Consider the following 19,426-nt stretch of genomic DNA (forward strand, 5'->3'; position numbering starts at 1 on the left):
TATTTTGTTTTCCACTGGAAAGCATCTTGATATTTTGAAACATAAATAGTACTCTGCTGCACAGACACTCCTTGTCAGGCAAGGCAGCCTGTTGCTGAAATAGTGTGATGCGGGAACTGAGAATGGACTGCCAAAACCAGTATGTCCCAGCGCAAACGCATCCCTTTGGGTAGCCTCCTCGAGCAGCCAACAGCATTATCGACTCAGTATGTTTGAAGCCTAAACACAGAATGAAACCTCATCCAGATCTTAGAAAGTAAATTCCAATGCACTTCAGTAATCACCATCAAAACCCTTGTAGTTTTATCAACATACTAACATCCAATGTTATTTTTTTTTTAATCAGAAAAGAGGAACATAATGATGATGGGTGCTAAGTCCCCAAGAGGTCTCTCATGCTGGAAGACTCCAGCTGAGGTCTGGACATCAAACAGCACTGATGCTACAACACCCTCCCAAGAGGCCTGATGTGCAAACCAAACTCGTGTAGGAACCTTGAAAAACAGTTTGTCATACATGTGAGCAAATCCCTTTCTGCAGTATTACTACATGGCAGGAATCACGTGGTGGACTCGGGGAGACTGGTGGCAAAAGTCCAGGGAGGCAACCTTTTACATGTGGCAACTGCAAGCCCATTTCCTGAGGCCAGCAAAATCAGAGAACCTTCCCACACTCCTCTAGGGGAGGGAGGACAAAGCAGACCTGAAACCCCACAGCTGCCAACCATGAAGCCCTGACAACAGAATAAGCACAACCAGACATAGAACATTATTGAGAAGGCTCACAGTAAACTAACCTACTGTGTGGTGGTGGTGCAGCCCTGCCAGTCAGACCATTTCTAACTGCTGTGGCAGCAGGACAGACAATTCTGGATAACTGCAGGGTTATCTGTTTCTAAAATTAAGGGTCTTCAGCCAACCAATACAGGGAAGCTGTGACATTTTGTTGAGCAAAGTCTGAAAGTTTAATAGCAGAGAACTTGAATGGCAAGATTTATGCAAGCCTTAGCTTGCGCTTGATAAACAAGCATGCTGTACCCAAAGTAAAACCATGCGAAACTTTTCAGAGTTGCAGCAAGATGGCTGGGGTGATAGCAGCACATGATTACCCTTCTGCTCACCCAAGCTTTGGAGTGAAAGGAGCTAGTTGCCTTCCCTAAAACTTGTTAATAAACATGTCATGAGGCTGACTCTGATCTGAGCAGGTCCATGTGAAAATCACCATCTTGGTTACAAAATGAGACATAGCTCCGAGTCTGGAAAGCATCACTAGAGGGAAAATGTCCAGCTGCCTAATACATCTTGTGAGCTGCTACTAAGGCCACTTCTGTAAAATCCTGGGAAAAGATGCTGTAAAGAGAGAATAAACATTAATAAATCACAAGACACTTTCCCCCTTCCTATCTTTCATACCATTATGGTTATAGCCTTGAGGGCTTACCTCAGAGGTAAACAAGCAAAGGTGAAAAGGAGATTAACAGATCTATGTGCAGCCTATGTGCAGCCAGAGCAGATAGCAAAGCTGTGGAGTCACCACCACTACCCACTTCCATGCCACCGAGTCATCTTCTGCACTTGATGGCAATGCCTACAGTAGTAACAAAAACACCCCCTGCCAAGACAGAGCAGGAGCGAAGGGCAGACAGAACATGAGTCATCCAGGTGTATGGCAGACAGGGGAAGGTGGGTGTGTCACCCTGTGGCTTCCAGCCAATGTGACCTCAATTAAATTTTGGTGAATGATGAACCTTCCCCTCTTTTATGGACATACTCATCTCCTAGGTCTACAAAGATACATCCATTGAGCTATTTAATCTGAGGTGCTCTTCTGCCAGGATGAGTCAACTTGTGGTGGCAGCAGCGGTGTTTCTCTTCCTCTCCATGCGGGGTTTGCTTGCCATACCTTGGGTTTACCTCTTCCAACTGGCACTCCTACCACATCCAGACCCTTGCCAGAGCCCTTTGGCATTAACTACCAGTCTGTCCATCCACATGTGCAACCCGTCCTCATTTTCCTGCTGCCTTAGAGCACAGAGCACAATTGCACTCAGGATGTAGGAAACCTCAGGGAGGGACACAGTCGGCAGCTGTGTTAACAGGGAAATCTGTGCACTCAAATGCCATTACAGCACTTTCCAGGGACTTGAGTGAAAGCAAGCTAGTTCCAACATCTAGCACACTCCCATAGGAAACCTACATAAACTAGTTCAGTTGAACCGTTAGCACTTGGGGTGATTAACCGCAGGAGACTCTGATCTCCCCTTATTAAAGAGAAGGAGAATGAAATTCACAGATTCATATCAGCTTAATATAAATCCTTGTGAGATTCACAGCTGACTTCAGTTGTGGCAGGATCTGGTAACCTCCTCCACAGGGGAAGAGCAATTTTCTTGCAAGTACACCTTCACCTGACAGGGAAAAGCTGAAAGGCATTTGTACTGGACTACAATCAAGTCTGAAGTGTGCAAAATTCCAGCCTGCGGTGCGCAGCAGACAAGTGCACAGAAACACCGCAGCTCTGAGAAGGGTTTTTTTTCGTGCTACCAATTTTGAATACTTGGCACTCGGTCGGCAGACATGTACCATCTTGTTTTAAACAGCTCTATCTCCACATGTTAATTGTGCTCAAGAGAGATCTGTGCTAGAGGTGAGCAGGATTAAGCATGGCTGTAGTTTGACTGCAGAGATCATCCTCCACCACAAGAGCTCTTCCCTTCAGCAACTTAAAAAGTGCTCTGGGGCAGCTCTGGAGCTGCTCACTGCATATCAGAGAGGCCACCCCTAATAACCTCAAACCCTGGTTCTAAGATGTCCCAGCCTGCATAAAGCAGCACACAAGTGATGCTTTAGCAATGCTATATGAATCTTGTTCTTCAAGACACTCTTACAAGACCGCTTGGTGTTTTACACATGTTTTATGAGATGTGCTTTTTGATACACACGTTGCTCCACTACACCCATGAACAATCTCGCACATAAGCACAACTCCGGGATGCCAGACACCATGAATCAAGTGGAAAACACAATGTGCTCTTTCCTAGTTCTACCTAACTTATCAGAGCACAGCTGGTGCAACTGCCCCTTTCTAGATTTTGCCCAGAGACATCCTTAAGAACAAGGGCTGTCTCTCATGGACCGCATGCTGTATGTCAAAAATTGAGTGTCGGCTCCTGTCCCAAAAGTATAGGAGTAACATTTTGGAAATGATTAAAGGAACAGCAGCATCCCTTTTTGCATACCAAGCTACAACTGTGGCCGTTTAGATCTTGCAAAGGAAGTTACCCAGGGAGATGGCTTGGTTAGGATCAGGAAAAACAGAAAAGGGGAAAAAAAAATCCCACAAACCCCTCAAGAAATGAAGCAGAATAGAACCTTGTTTCAAGAACACTATTATTTGAGCAAATGCAAACCTAGGGTTTATAAAGCTATCAAGTAGAAACTGAATTTGGCTGAGGTGGACGATGCATATACTAAATACTAGAGCGTCTTATTGAAAGAAGGCTGCATGATGACAGAACAATTTAAAAGCAAAAGAAACAAGTTTCTCGCATGAAATCTTCAGATTTCAGTACTTACAGATGCATGTGGATGTAGGCCTTGCACAGATGTAAAAGGTTCTGGACAGCAGCTGTACGGAGGTGACCCTACAGCTACCCAAGTGTGCTGCAGTGTTACTGAGATGGGACAAAACACTTCAGGCATGCAATATGTGCCAGTTACAACATTGCTCTCGGACGTCTCATCCAGAATACACAGGCAGAGCAAAGGGGGACATAAAAAATAGTTTAATTGTAAAAAGTTTTCACAGGGAAAAAGCTTCAGATACAGGATGACTCATAACTTTAAATCAGCTTTAAATACTTGCTATTTTCAAATCAAACAAAACATTCCTTACTCCCCATGTTACCATAAAATCAAACCAACAAAGATAGCCTTCAGTTGAACAAAGCATGCCTAGTAGGTAAGGGGTGAGAAGTATTTTCTGCATCATCATTACTTACATGGGCTTAAAAAGAAATGGCATTAGCCACCACACAAGGAACACATCAAAATGTGAAATTCAATAGCATTTTGAAGGCGTATCTGGGAACAAAGTTGGTATTACCACTCTCATTTTGTTACAAAAAATACAAATGGCTCCTGCCTATAACCTGCTTTCCACTCCCAGCTTTATTGAACGTTACATATATCCAGATTCCTAGCTGACATTTTAAACCTGTGAAAAGGAAGAAATTATTTCTTCTTTTTCACAAAGAGTGACCTTTACAAAGATTCTCTTTACAAAGAGGACCAAGAAAAAAAACAGGTCCTCTACATCCAGCACTCATGTTGAAATCTTGTTGCTACACATTGGTACAGAAATTACAGGGGACCCTACAGACAGGTATGACAACGGTGATGACCAGAGGGCTGCAGTAGGCTCACTGTGTTTAACTGCAGCACAGCAAGTGTAGCTAAAGGTACTTGGCAGGGCCTCACCGCAAGGCAACCTTCACTGCACAGCTGCACATGGTCAGACTTCCCAAGTAACACACACACACACCAGGGCTCTGTCAAGAATTGTGCCTCTTTAAACACTACCACATCACTGAATTCCTAGGACAGAGCACACTCCAAAAGAAACCCCATGGTTTGTTGTTAAGACGCATTTCATGCCTGCACTCTTTATTCCTCAAGTTGTTTGCTTTGTGACATTTCTCAAGTTGATTTTCATTTTATCTGCATGAAAGTGGTTACGCTGCTTGTCCAAGAAAATTAAGCTAGAAATTTTTCATGCTGAAAAGACCACTACAAAAAGAACTCTAGAATTATCTTTGAATAGGCAACATCTAATGTCTCCAACCAGAGGTACTTCCTCTAACTCAGACTAAGTTACCTTAAAAACACTAAGTAGCAGTTTCATCATGCAGGTGAGGTAAGTGGTAGAAATTGTCAGAACACCTTTTTCCCTAAAAAGATGTGTTATATCAGCACTACACTTACACAATATTGTCTTTCAGAGTCTTGAGACTACAAAACTCCGGCACCAGCAGCCCACTTCCTTGCCTTAGGAAACTGCATCACTAACAAACTCTTAATAATTTGGGCATATCCGTGGCACAGAAGAAAATCAGAGCAGTGATTCAGCGAAAATATTATGTTTATTTAAAACTTATTTTCCACTTGAATACACAAAATACAAATTCCAACAAAACGTTAATTCTTACTTTGTAGTTTACAAATATACAAAATAAAAGTTTGCTTAAATTTATATTACATTTATTACATAAAGAACTATCTAGAAAACATTTGTTCTGCTTAAGGCATATTTGGGAATAAACCATTGTACAAACTATTGCACATCGAAACCACAGTGCATTACAGACTGCCTGCATAAAGTTATTTTCCTTAAAAAAAAAAAGATAAACCAGGTTTATTTACCTGATTTAGGTCAAAATTGGAGATCGGAAGACAAAAATATTTCCTTGTCAGATATGCAGCAGTTTGAGAACTTTGGCTTCCTGTTTTTGGTACCTCTAAAACCAACAGTCACTAAGCACCATGAAATAGGCTTTTAAAATATAATTCTGTACCTGAATTTTCCTCCTCTTAACATCGTAATGGCTTTTAGAAGGAAAAAAAAAAGGGAAGTACAAGATGACATTTACATCTAATATTGCATTGAAAGAAAATTAAGGGAATGTCATTTCCCTGTGTAATATCCCCACCCTCCAAACTACACACAGTCTCTTTAACCCTGATATCCATGACTTCCAGTCACTCCTTGACATTTTGTAGTCCGGAAATAATTCAAGTTGAATTTACAAATGGAATGATAGAAGAATCCAGTCATTGACCCCAATGTTTTTGGTTCTCTTCTCTTCTCTTTTAAATGTATAGATATATTTAAAAAACAAATAAACAAAAAAAAGAAGTTGCAACATCTATATGCAAGTATCCCTCTTTTCCACTCTTTGGAAGACTTCACCTTGGTTGCCTGTAGTGCTTAAACTGGGTTTTCCCCATCTTGCAGAAGACAGTCCTTGTGCTGTAAAATACTTAATCTCTGCAGCAGCTGGGGAAAGATCCACTGCTTCCATTTAAAAGTGCCTCTTCATGTGTAAGGCGAGGTGATCCGACCTGGAAAACGCTCTGTCACATCGCTGGCACTGGAAAGGGCGGTGGCCCGTGTGTTTTCTGTAGTGACGAGTAAGTTCATCGGATCGGGCAAACTTCCACCCACAGCCTTCCCAGTCACAGTGATAAGGCTTCTCACCTTCGGGGAAAAAACCAAAAACAGAAACAAACAACAAACCACAGCAGATAAAAACATGTCAGTTTGTTGGGGTGTCCGTCCGTCGTCCCCCCCCCCCCCCCCCCCCCGTGGCATCTTCTAATGCCTTTCTTTCAAGAAGCACTAACACACTTGCCCCAGGTAAGAAGAAAGTGGAGACGCCAAAGAAAACGCAACAGACTTCTTGAAGCAGTTTGCAAGCAAACTACAAAGACTGAAAGATTAAGACTGCCTTTCAAGACAGACTTCATTCTAAAATGCTGGCGCCACTGAAATCTTCACTAAAATGCTCATTTCTACAGTTTGTCTTGCATACAAGGCTTCAGAGCACACAAGTTCAGATAATAACAGTGTATTTTTGCCAGTTAATGTTAGACAATCAAACAGCAACCAGAAATAGCTCAGCAGACATAATGCATTTAGATAATTGTAGGTCTCAAGAATTAAGAAAAACAGCTGGAAACCATTTTCATTTACTCAGCTTGATTAAGAACTTAATCTTACCATCTTCACTGTAAGAAAGCTACTGTTGACAGCAAGATGAGCTTCATGGTCCTACACATACTGAAGACAGTGCTGCCCAGCTCAGGGAAGGTAAGACCACCAATTCCACCTCCAAACCCCACCATTAGCTGTGGATGTAGCCTAACTGCTCTGCTACCAGCAGTTTCTCCCTTCCCCACTGCCTCTTTGAGAGAAAGTTTTGAATCGAGTTCATACTCCAGAGGGATTTAAATTATGCAAATGTCCTGGCTTTTTAATCGTGGTTACAGAATGCCTGTGCTGCTGTAACCACACATGATGTACCTGCTTTCTCAAGCTCACTTAACTGCAACACTCCACTCAGCTGTGTGGGTAAAGTTTGAACTCGGGCTCACACACACACTTTGGCAGATATTATCTGAATTCTAGCAGTAGCCATACAGATGTTAAATGCCACCATTTTGGTGCAGGGGAAGACGTGGTACCCACTTTTAGACAAGGCATTCTGTCAATGCTGCTGATGCACCCAAAATCCCCAGTCGTACAGGACCCATCACTCCTCAGAAACAGCACAGAAGATTACAGAGGTACACAGTCTCTTGCAATAGAGCAAGCAGAGGCAAGTGGGGCACGTGTACAAAACATTTAACCACAAGCAAAGAGAGCAGTACTTTAGAGATGTCTGCTCCCTTCTCAGAAGCGGGCCAACATCATCTAGAGCAACAAATCCCATTCGACTTCCAACTACCTGCTAATTAAGTAGCCACATAGCAAGAGAGAAGCAACAAACTCTGCCTTGGCAAGAAACCCATCCACTCCCACATCTGAGTCATTCTGAACTATTAAGCAAAACACTGAGCCAATAAGTATATGCTGCACAGGACTTTATGCAGCCGAGGGAGGATGGAAGAGAGGAAAAGAGCTGGGAAAATCAGCAGAGAAGGGTTACAACATGTTACTTTTAGCCTTCCTCTTGTGCTAGCCCCTCTTCAACGTCCAAGGGGCTCACTGCATGCCCCTCAGGCTGAGGCATCCCACTGACTCCACACTGGGACTAACCTGTGTGGGTTCTTAGATGCGCCTTGAGATGAGAACTCTTAGTGTAGGTTTTGCCGCAGCCTGCATAGTCGCAGGTGTGTGTGGCTGTCCTTTTCCTAGGCCATGATCGGCGTCCCCTCTTGGGCTTAGGCTCCTCAGGCAGGCAGCTCCCTGGTGGCATCAGCTCTAGAAGCGGACAGAGATCAGTGAGCACAGCCATCGCCAGTGCCAAAGCGGGTGGCCCTGCAAACCCGCTGGCGAAGTGGCCCAGTACACCTACCACCGAAGCATGGGGACCCACCTTGGTACTGGAGTGTGCCAGGTGGCAGCTGCTCAGGGAGGAAGGTGGGGTAACCAGGGGCTGAGGGGTACCCTGGGGGCAGTGGCATCGGTGGGTGGCTCAGCCCTGGGACAGGCGGAAGGCAGTCTCTGCCACTCAGCATCTCCTCAGGTCCCAACGAAGGCGTAGTCCGGGTAGGCAGTGAGCGGCCTAGAGGGAAGTCGTGCTGGGGGGCTCCTCGGGAGCCACTCCCCTGTGGTGGTGGCGGGGCCAGGGTGCATGGCGGGGCAGCTTCCTGCTTGATTTTGGGGCACATCTGTGGCAAAGGGTTGTAGGAGGCCCTGGGGCCCTCAGTGCTGGGTGGTGGTGCGGTGGCTGGGGGCCCACTCTTGGTGCTGAGCCCCGGGTGGCTGTACTCGCCCACGGCCTTCACTACAAACTTGCCCTGGAGGCTGCCCATGGGCGGCAACGCTGCCGGCGCTGGCAGGTACACCGGGTCCAGGTCGGGCCGCATGAGCTCGGCTACGAAGCCTCCCGAGGGGGACACGTCGGTGATGTCGGCCAGGTTGAAAGCTGGGGTGGGAGCCCCGTCGCGGATGCCGCCGCTGCCGTAGAGGAGGCTAGCGGGTTCGGGCCGCGGCTGTGGGTAGGCGAAGGGCCCGGCGGGGCAGGCGCTGGTGGTGGGGGCCGGGGCGGCGGCGGGAGGCGCCACCACGACGGCGGCGGCAGCGGGCTCCTGGTGCATGAGGGAGTTAGACAGGATGAAGTCGAAGTCCAGCAGCTCGTTGAACTCCTCAGCGTCGCGGCGCGGCCCCAGGGCGGCGACAGCCTCCAGCTCCGACGGCGGCGTCTCCACGGGCCGCGCCGCCAGCGCCGGCGGCGGCCGCTTCAGCTGCGACAGCTCCTCCCGCCACCGCTGCGGGGAGACGGGCACAGCTCAGCCCCGGGCCCGCCGCCGCTGTGTAGTACCCTCCCCGGCCGGCCCCACCGCCCCCCGCCCCAGCCCCGTCCCGGCCGGCGCGCGCCGCCCCGACGCCGATACTCACGTTGCCGGGGCCCGCGGGCCGCGCCGCTTTCTCGCGGCCCGCGGCGCCCGCCGCGAAGGTGGCGATGGAAGGGAGGAGCGTGCCGCTGAGGGCCATCTCGCACTCGCCGGGGGGCTGCCTGCAGGTGGGGGAGAGCGCGGCGGCGTCAGGCAGCGGCGACGGCGGGAGGGCAGCGCCCGGGGCCGCGCCCGACACCCACCGCATCCGCGTCGGGTCCTCACGCCGAGCTGCTGCCGCCGCCGCCGTCGTCCCGCGCGCAGCCGACGAGAGGGTGTAGGGGTGACACGGGCGCGCCGTCTAGTCGCGGAGAGGCGGCCCAGCGCCGCTGGGGCGCTGCCGCGGGAGCGCACTTCCTCGCAGCTTTACCGGAGAGAAAGGTAAACGCGACGCGGGGCGCTAGCGGCGCCGCAGGGAGGCGGCCGCCGCCCGGCAACGCGGCTCCGACGCCGGCAGGGCGGTGGCGGGAGGTGCTTTCCGGAGAGCCGCGGCCATGGGGGAGCCGCGCGGGACGGTCGGAGTGCGGTAGTGCCAGTGGGGAGGGAGGGGCCGGGCGGGCTCGCGCTCTGCTGCTGTTGGTGCCGCTACTCCTCCGACCTCCGCCGCGCCCCGCTCGGCACTACCCAGAGCTGCGCGCCGCCACCCCTTATATAAACTCACTTCGCGCTCGCCCCGCCCACCGTCGCCTTGGCGACGGCGAAAACAAACTGACACGTGGGGAGAGGCGGGGCCCGGGGCGCACGAGGCGGGGGGACGGACAGAGGCCCCGCCCCCGCCCCGCCCGCGTGCCGGTGGCTGCCGCGCGCGCCGCGTGACGCTAGCGGGGCGGGCGCGGGGGAGGAGGGGAAGGCCGGGGATGCCCGAGCACCGCCGCTCGGTTCCCGCGCACCATCGGCGGCGGCGGCGGCGGCGGGGGAGGGGAGGGCGGCGCAGCGGGCACCGTGCGCCGGGCACCGCTCCGGTCCGGCATCGCCGTCTCCTGCGGAGCCGCGGCGCGTGCCGGGACCGACATAACACTGCCGGCTGAGAGCGGAGTGAAAGGGGGAGAAATGAAATAAACCGTCCCGAAATCCCAGCGGCGCCTCCGCCTTCCTTGTCCTTTTCTTCTTCTTTTCCTCTTCTTTGTCTCTTTCTTCGTCTGATGTCTTTCTTTATGCTCTTTTTTTTTTTTTTTAGTTGTCTTCGTTAGTTTAACTTTCTTTTTATGAACCACGCCCCTGCGGTGAGACTGTTTACGCGCCTCCTTTCGTGCCAGCAATGGACTTTTTTTGGCTAATGGCCTCTTTCGTGACAGGGACTTGACCTCACTGGGGACGGAGGGGGAGGCAGGCGGGCGGTGGCCGCAGAACGGCGGTGGAGCAGCGCGGGGCTGCAGGCGCGGACGGGGCTGGTGCCAGCCAGTCCCCGCCAAGGAACGGGGCGGATGGCCGGGCTGGAGTATGTTTAGGGGTTGCAGCACTGTGGGTGCAATGTTGGATATATTCCAGGGAAAAAAGTAATCAAGAAGAACCCCAAAACAGTGCGAAACCCCACGGAGAGAGGAGTGGGCTCTCCGGCGGGCCCGAGCGGCGGCCCTGCTCCTCCAGAGGGCAATGGAGAGCCGGCACCGCTCGCCCGGCGGCGGGGCGACCAGCGGCCTGTCACACTGGCCATGGCTGCCGCCCCTCGGCCGGGCCCCGCCGCGCTGTCCGGCGCTCGCAGCGACTGGTCGGGCGGGAGGGGTGAAGTCCCGGCTCTGCGTGATTTGCAAACGTGAACCCGAGTAATTTAACGATGACTAAATTAAACTCTAAAATAATACTAAAACGCTTGGCTTTATTTTAGCAGACTGGTTTTACCAGTTTTGCGTTACAAATGTTAATTATTAATAACTTTTGGCAATGGAAAATAGGGGGTTTTATTCTGTACAAGTCTGTATCTTGGCAAAGTATGTGCTGGAAGCCTCTGATACAATCATTAATTAAAATAGCCTTGTTCACAATGTTTCTGGGTAATTCAAACGGACACATAGGAGGTATGCCTAAGTTCATGTTAAAATGATGTGGCCCGCTTTCATCTAAGTCTTGGCTTTGTATTCTGTAGTTGTTGACGGGGTGTTTACAAAAGTTTGCAGGAATTGCTGAGTGTGATGCCACCTGCTTTTGAACATCCTGCACAATTCTTTATCACTAGATAAGCACATGGCAGGTTTTCTTTTACTCCTTAATTGAGCAGGAATGTTATTTAATGGTCCTGAGTGTGGAAATTTCCAAATTTTCTCTAAAACTTTCCTTCCACTAACTCAGAACACAGCATGTTTCTGTGCTGTTCAAAGCTGACTTTAGGGATTGCTTAATTTGGATAGAAAATTGCACAGAATTTGTGTCCCTCTTGCCTTGGGATGTGCAATGACCTTTTTTTGCAGATGATGTTGTGCTTGGACAGAAAGAAGTCTGCTGCAGTGCTTGCCGCTCCAGATTGCTGTAGCCTCTGCGTGTTTCTGCCTCTGGATAGAAGAAAGAGATTTTTTCTGCATCTACAACATCTCAGTGTGAGAGCAGGGTTACCTCAGCCTTCCTGTGAGTACTGTTCACCGATTTTGAGAAAAGAATTATTATCCAATGCTAACAAGTTATGTCAACAAGCAGTCCAATCCGTAACTCCCTGCAAGTGCGGAGCAAAGTGACTGCTTGATGGGGCCAGTCATGAGGAAGCCTTAGTGGCTAGCCTGAACTGGTGCTAAACTGATCACCTGGAAGTATAAACCCTGACAGACAGAAAAAAAGCCAAGGTGATGAAAGATTGCAGGTTTTTGCAACAGAGACCGTTGTCAGGAAATGGCATCCCACATTTAAAATGTTAAGAAAAAAAAATCAGTCAAGCTGATTGTGCATGAAACAAAGACCAACCTGTTTATCTTGATACGTTTATTTTAAAGCCTACGTTTAGAACTCAGTTTTCAACTAACTGCCTCTTGGGAACTTCCATGTGCAGCACATCCCCTTTGATTTAGTTGTCTGTGACAGCAGCTGATTGAATCAAAGACTGCAGTCTTTGGGAAAGATTGTGTCAGGGCGTCATTGGGGTCAAGCAACAAGATACTTTCCTGACATCTTTGGGATTGCTCTTTGTTATCTTTGCAGCACACTAGCAGCAGATAGCTTTCAGGGCCAGAAGCTGCCAGGCCTCCTGCTCCAGTGCTGGCAGAAAAGGACAAAAGGAGAACTAGGAGGAAACCCATGATGCAGGTTTTATCTAATGGCATCCTCATTGCTACTTAAAACCAAAAGCAGCAGTTCCATAATCCTTTGTGCTGTGCCAGGTTTTACCCTAGCAAGGTTACTGGAAGGCAGCTGGAGGTGAGTAGGTTCATAAAAGGAGGTTTGACATCTGAAGGTTGCATTCCATCCCATGCAACCCAAACTGCACTGTGGCCAAGATGTGAGGTGAAGTGGGAGAGGTCTCATATGTGCCTCCTGTGCATATTGTGCTCCAGAGAGGTGCAGTGCAGTGCTGAGGACTCACCCTTCTGCTGCAGGACCTCTGCTCACCAAGGAGGGTGACACAGCCAGCGGCACAACCACCACATTGGCATCCTGGCCTCTGCCTAGCAACATCTGCCTTTTGAGGATCTGTTTTCTACCACACCTTGTATGTTCTTCATAAAGTGCATCTGAGCTCAAGTTTTAGCCACCTGTATTTTTGTTAAACAGAAATAAAGCCCTGCTGGGTTGGCAGTTATACTTATGGATTATTAGTATAGTGCAAAGGGCACGTTTTTGAAGACTGCAGGAAATTCCAAGCAGGTTCCAGGCAGCAGTGAGTACACACATCCATAGATGGTGCATGTAGGCTTAAGACTGTAACCGTTCATGCTTCCAGTGTCAGTAGTGCCTGTGGTCGAATGTGTTTTCACCTGCTTTTTGAAAGCCTGACCATAACTTGTTGCTAGTTATTTTACTTTCCCGTATGAACAAGGTGAGAAAGACCCAGCAGGGATATGTATTGTCACCATCCAAGAGCTTGGGCTGGTTTGGGTCAAACACCCTGAAGGGTGCTGCAGGTCTGCACTCTTGGGCTTTCAGTCTCTGCTAAGAAGCAGTGTTGCTGAGGTTGTTATCGGTGCTGATGCCAGGAGGTCTCTGGACCATGAGTTCTCTTTTCTGCTGGGCAACACACACTCCAGAGGAAAGAGACCTGCATGCAGGGGACAGCCCTGATGATGATTTTCACCATACTTCGGGCACATCAGCCCAGTGCTTCTTCCTTGAGAGCCTGTAGTAAGTTAGGCCTTAACCTCAGGGCTCCGATTCACAACAAAAGGTCAGGTTGTTGATTCCTACTGAATTTTCCTCCAGTGGGATAACTCCAGATTCAAATATCTATTTACAGAGCTCCTGGAAAAGTGCCATTGCTCCTGTTGAGTACCATTCACTCAGTCTCACCAGCCACTGGCAGAGGCAGCCAGCAGCCTTGCACAATTTAGCAGCACCCAAGGTCTTCTGGATGCAGCAGCTCTCCTACTTTCAAGCAAGCCCAGGGCTGATGTGTTTCTCTAGGAGGCAAAATACCTTGAATTGTTTATGGAAAGGACAAGAGCCTTAAACTTTTTTTTTTTTTTTTTTTTTTGTGTCAAGCTTAGGCATCCTTGCTTTCATGGGTTTGCCCATCTGTCATTGTTTTAATGGGTTTGCCCTATCTTTGAATTCAGATGTTCAGATATTTAACAATGACATATAAGTGTCGCCCACAACGGGACTGGTGCCAACAAGAACTCCACAATAAGCATGTGTTTTGAAGTCCTGCATGTAAGGCAGGGACACTTGCACACAGCAAGAGGATGTATTCTTCTGTTTGTGGTTTGTTTTGCATGAATGAGGCTGATTTGTTGTATTTTTCCAGACCCAGTGGAAGAATCACAGAAATAGAGAGAAAACTTGAAAAAATAGCTATCCATAAGCTAACCAGAGGATGGTCTCCACTGATGGTTGATAGATTTGGTATAGCCTGGAAGATGCAGGGAAATATGCAGATGAGAAGACTAATTTGCTCTGTGGATCTTGCTCTGAAGAAGCAGCCAGGTACTGGAATGACTATGAATTCACCTTCTTGCACGTCATTTGGGGCTCAGATTATCTGGTTGTTATCTGTGTCAGATATTTAAGACTCTGCTGTCCAATGGCCTCTGGAAAGTAAAAGATACTTCTAACTTCTCCATCTCCTTGGAATAATCTCTTTTCGCTGTGGAAAAACTATGCAGAAAACAACTCCTCTTGCCTTACCTATCTCAAGCTCTTCTTTTTTTTCAGTCTTCCTCACCTTTTTATTAGTAATCTTTAACTAGCAATCTCTGTTAATAAAACTGAACTGTCTTACTGAAGATTCAAATTTCCAGAACATTCTCAAGCAGCATCAATATGAAATCAATTTCTTCCTCTGTCATCTGCATAATTCTGAAATGGAGCAATGTGGATAACTGGCCTCGCTCGTTTCAGTTTCCTCATGGCTGCTGAAGCTAATGGCAGCAGAACGACTTTGGCAGACCTGCCTGTATACTCAGGAAGATGACACATTCACGCTATTGTTTAGTGTTTCTTTTACATGTATAAGAACCAGCAACATTTGCTCCTAAGGAAGGTTTAATAATGTGGAGATTTGTTAAGTAGTTCTCAACACCCACCAAGGAGAAGTTGGCTTTCACTGATGGAGGATTTTTCAAGCCATTTCTCCCTGGTTAAACTCTGAGTTTCTTTGTTTGAGTAAAAGTGGTGCTTCTAAGGAATGTAATCTGAACTGATAACGTAGCTTCCCAACAAAACATACATTAAGGTACAAAATGTGAGACAACTAGAAAACAGAGATAGCTGCTGCTGGTGCTTAATGCATTTCAGTTTGGATGATGAGACGGTAAGAGGGAACTTAGCAGTAAAATGCTCCTGAGTTTAGCCAGAAGTATTTGAAATTAAATTTATGCTAATGAGCTAAGTGAGTAACCACAGGACAGTAAACAACACCTCTGCCATCTTCTTATGGTTCCTCCCACACAGCACTGTGGATAAACTCACTGGATAGCTTACTCACCCAAGGTGTCTTTCTAAACTGTTTGCCATGCTGAAGTCAAGAACACTGGTTGTTTCTCTGCACCAGTATCCAGCAGAGGAAATTATTAGATAAATATTCCCTTCATTGGAACAGAAATAAAGATGTTGTAGGAGAACATTTGCAGAAAGGATCAATGCTGCCTTGCTCTGAGAATAAATACCAGGCTTCCACATTGTTTCCATAAATGCCTGCAATACTGCTTTAACGTTAATGGAGCAGCAGGAGCCTGTTACTCTATGATAACAGTCCCTTTCTGTCTTAATGAGAGCAATATGGCAACTACTGTCATGTGTTTTACATAAATGCTGCACAGTGATGCTCTGGTGGTATTGCTGAAAGGCAGTTTTGGTGTCTCCATTGCAGCTAGGGAGACTTTGCCATGGACAGCAGCGCAGCCAGGACCCATCAGGGAGCACATGGACATCTGGTAGCACAAAATGTTAGTTGCCCTTGGAAACACCTCACCAAGGGTGCTCCACTCCAGCAGAACAGTTTAACTGAAATTGTTGCTGAATGGGAGATCCTCTGCTCACTTCAGAGGCTTCTGTGAAGCACATTGTGTTTACGGGGCACTGAGATGTGGAGACGAGTAGTGCCATAGGAAATCAGTAATGAGGAAACATGAAGAAATTAATAATGCTGCATTCTGAGTGGGGATTGAATAGCATGCAATAATTGAGGCCCGGGGCCACACTCTGCACAATGAGGAAGAAACAAAATAAGGAATAGCTGCTCATTAGGCTCCAGATTCAGCCAGTCTAAATTCCACCTAAGTCTTTGTGCCAAGCAGTTACTACAGGCTGGCTCAACATTCTGGGTTGCTGAACCAATGGGAAGCCTGAGGTGGAATTTAGGTTGAAGCTAAATCTCTGCCACTGAGCAACCTCTACCTTGAGCAATTGGTGAAGCAGAGCTGCTCTAGAAAGTAGCTTGTGATCTTATAATGCAAGAAAAGGGCCAAAAGACAGTGGCACGGGCAACTTTAGTCCTGGCACATCCAGTCTGTTAGCACACAATGTTGTGTGCCTGATTTTGCAACATTAATGTTTTCACAACTGAGTGGGGTTTTTTGTTTGGTTTTTTGTTGTTGGTTTTTTTTTTGTGGGGTATTTTTTTGGTAATGGGAGGCATAATACCATCCGTTTGTGGAGCAATGATGCAACTAAACTTTAAGAAGTATTTATTTCTGAGCTCTTTTAAAAGGTTTCCTTGAGTAAGTTTGCTAAACTCTTAGCACAGAACCAATGCAGCAGAGGCTATCAATACATGCGTAAGTAATTAAGATGTAGTAGGGCATTTATACCAGTTAATAATTTTGGATGCTGGCATTCCATGAGCAAAGACATAGAATCATAGAATGATAGAATGGTAGGGATTAGAAGGGATCTCTAAAGATCATGTAGTCCAACCCCCCTGCTAAAGCAGGTCCATCTAGATCTGGTCACACAGGAACGTGTCCAGGTGAGTCTTGAAGACCACTAAGGAGGGAGACTTCACACCCTCCCTGGGCAGTCTGTGCCAGGGCTCCGTCACCCTTATGGTAAAGAAGTTTTTCCTTATATTTAAGTGGAACTTTTCATGTTTCAGCTTTTCTCCATTACCCCTTGTCCTATCACTGCACACTACAGAAAAAAGTACTGCCCCATCCTCTTGATAAACACCTTTCAAATACTTGTAAGTATTAATAAGGTCCCCTCTCAGTCTCCTTTTCTTTAGACTAAACAGCCTCAGTTCCTGCAGCCTTTCCTATTAAGGAAGATGCTCCAGTTCCCTGATCATCTTGGTGGCCCTATGTTGGTCTCTCTCTAGAACTTCCCTGTCCCTCTTGAGCTGGGAAGCGCAGAACTGGACACAGGACTCCAGATGAAGCCTCACCACAGCAGAGGCAGAGGAGAACCTACCTTGACCTGCTGGGCACACTCTTCTTGATGCATCCCAGAATGATGTTGGCAAGGGCACATTGCCACTCATGTTTAGTTTGTTAGCAACCAGGAGTCTTAGCTCATTGTCAACTGAGTCTATTTTATCCTTAGAAGTCTGATTGCTAAAGAGTGTTTCTATTGATAAAATCTTCTACATTGCTTTACTATCCATTGTCTTACACAACAGGCAGTAATAGCTCAGTGGAGGACACCTAGCCTACCAGCTGAATTAGAAGTGTAGGTCTGTCTCCAGCAGGAGGGAGAAAGAAAGAGTAAGCCTAGAAATTTATTTAAAGTACTAAATCACCTCTGTGTTCAAAGGTCATAGGGTGAGCATAGGAGGCCCATGTGCTGAGGCCAGGGACTAGAATAATTTGCACATCATTGCACAAAAAGGAACTGGCCTGTGCTTCAGGATCTACCACAATACTGGCAGCTCTGGTTGTTAGTGCCAGAAGAAATTTTAAAATGTAAGCTAGATTTTGCTGTGACCAAAGCTTCTCAACTAGGCAGTGTCTCCTTCTCTGTGCCCAAATCCACATGTGTATAGCTGTGGCTCTATGTTTCATCAGCTAAAGAGAGGCTGATCCTACTCTGATTTGGTTTTTTTAGAACTTTAGCCATCACAAAAGACGTTCATGTAAGTTCTGTAGCTCCTCTGAATGCTTGCAGTTTTGTCATAGAGATACAGTGAGATCCTAAAAGTGCCCTCAAAAACTCAGATTTGGTCATGACCAAGGGAAATATTATAACTGGACTCTACAGGAAAGGAAGACACCTCCTAATATAATGGAGCCTGGATTAAATCACTTGGTGAGGTCCTAGCAAGACCTATCATCTGGAAGTGAGACCTATGCAAATTCAAATAAGATTTCTCTTTTGGAAGGTGGATCTTGGACCTGCTGTGGTGCCCAGGAAGTTCTCCATCATTGCAAGGCTGAGCAGATATGATATGCCTAAAGGGTAAGCAGTAGGTGGTAGGCTTGTGGCACAGTTCTGAGCTCATTGAAGGCCCTTTGAGACCAGATCTGGCAGGTGGTAGGGTAGTTTTGAAAAGTTTTGAAAGACTGCAGTTCCTGGCTGCTGTCTTTAAAATGGGCAAAAGATGCTGGTAGAGAGATCTCTTGGAAGTTAGTGTATGCAATGTATTCGATATTAGAGAGATGAGAGATTCACTTAATCCTGGAGCCCTTCTTTGAGACCTTTCTCTGTAGGTAAGTCCTGCCAAATTGCAGAAACCTCATAACTGCAAATCTGTTTCATGCCATGTTTGCAGTTTCTCTGTGAGCTTTTTCTCCAGGCTACTTCCTTGAGTGTCTGAGCACCCAATGCACAGCCTCTCCTTTGCAGATATTACTTACACTGTTTTTATTCCCCCAGCTTGTCCCAGGTCCACATTTTCTTTACTTCATTTTTCCCTCCAAGATTTCCCCAGTTTCCTCTTCTTTTGATAGCTAATCATGTCTGAATAAAGTACTTTCTCTTCTGTATCTCAAAGCTGTCGTACTCTAGGTGAGAGAAGCCTCCTCGACTGCGTGGTAAAGCCATGGGTCAGGCACAGCCCCTGATACCCTAAGAAGTAGTCCACCAAGCAGTGCTGGCTGAGTTTACTCACACTTCCTTCCCTTTGGAAGAGGCTGGCTTGGCTCTCAGCGATTGGATTACTGTGCACAGGAAATGAGTGACAATGTCTGCATCTATGACCAAGTTTTTGAAAGTTTTGGAAGTTTCATGGTATGACTATCAAGATAGACCCAGGATGTTTCAGGCATCCAGAAGGGTCCACATGATGTTTCTTAAAAGTGGCCTAGAGCACCATTACATAGCCAGCGGTCTGCTTGTTTACAGTGGAAGCTTGACATGCAAAAGGGCTGCAGAAGAAAGAAGATGCATCAGGGTACACGAGCTCCCTCACCATCCCAGTCCTTGGAACTGTTGCTTTACAGTGAATCAAAATCTGTGGGTTGCTAGAATTTCCTTTAGCCTAATAAGGGACATGACAAGTAGGTATCTCCAGACAGTCATTGTGAACTTTTCTTGATCCCCTCCGTTGCTGCGTTATGTCTGTTGCATCATTCCAGCCCACTCCTTAATTTTGGTACTCACAGCCCCTTGGTATACCAGAGCAATTTTGTTACTGCTAGTCATCATGCCTGCTCTGTGTGTGCTCATCACCATGGTCTTCGATGCCACTGCCCTCAAACGCATGTAGAGGCGTGGCCTTTGCAGGACCGTGCAGCACCAGACTGCTGTCAAAGTCATTCAACCGTTTCTCTTCTGAGCACTAGTGTTTTACAGAAGGTGTG

The 19,426-nt window shown here is 47.3% G+C and overlaps 1 protein-coding gene across 2 annotated transcripts; it reads right to left on the minus strand.

Moving 5' to 3' along the window:
- Positions 1-5,166: 5,166 nt before the first annotated feature.
- Positions 5,167-9,727, minus strand: KLF4 (KLF transcription factor 4). Of its 2 annotated transcripts, XM_062018944.1 has the most exons (5): positions 9,320-9,727; positions 9,121-9,238; positions 8,096-8,990; positions 7,816-7,980; positions 5,167-6,255 (listed from the first exon to the last, which is right to left on the minus strand). In XM_062018944.1, exons 1-5 carry the CDS (start codon positions 9,322-9,324, stop codon positions 6,080-6,082), a joined length of 1,359 nt encoding a protein of 452 aa, XP_061874928.1. In that variant the 5' UTR covers positions 9,325-9,727; the 3' UTR covers positions 5,167-6,079. The 2 variants fall into 2 exon arrangements, with proteins under 2 accessions (XP_061874928.1, XP_061874927.1); XM_062018943.1 differs by having other exon boundaries at positions 9,121-9,727.
- Positions 9,728-19,426: the final 9,699 nt, after the last annotated feature.

Source organism: Colius striatus, chromosome Z, assembly GCF_028858725.1.
Source record: "Colius striatus isolate bColStr4 chromosome Z, bColStr4.1.hap1, whole genome shotgun sequence".
In the NCBI taxonomy this organism is placed as follows: domain Eukaryota; kingdom Metazoa; phylum Chordata; class Aves; order Coliiformes; family Coliidae; genus Colius; species Colius striatus.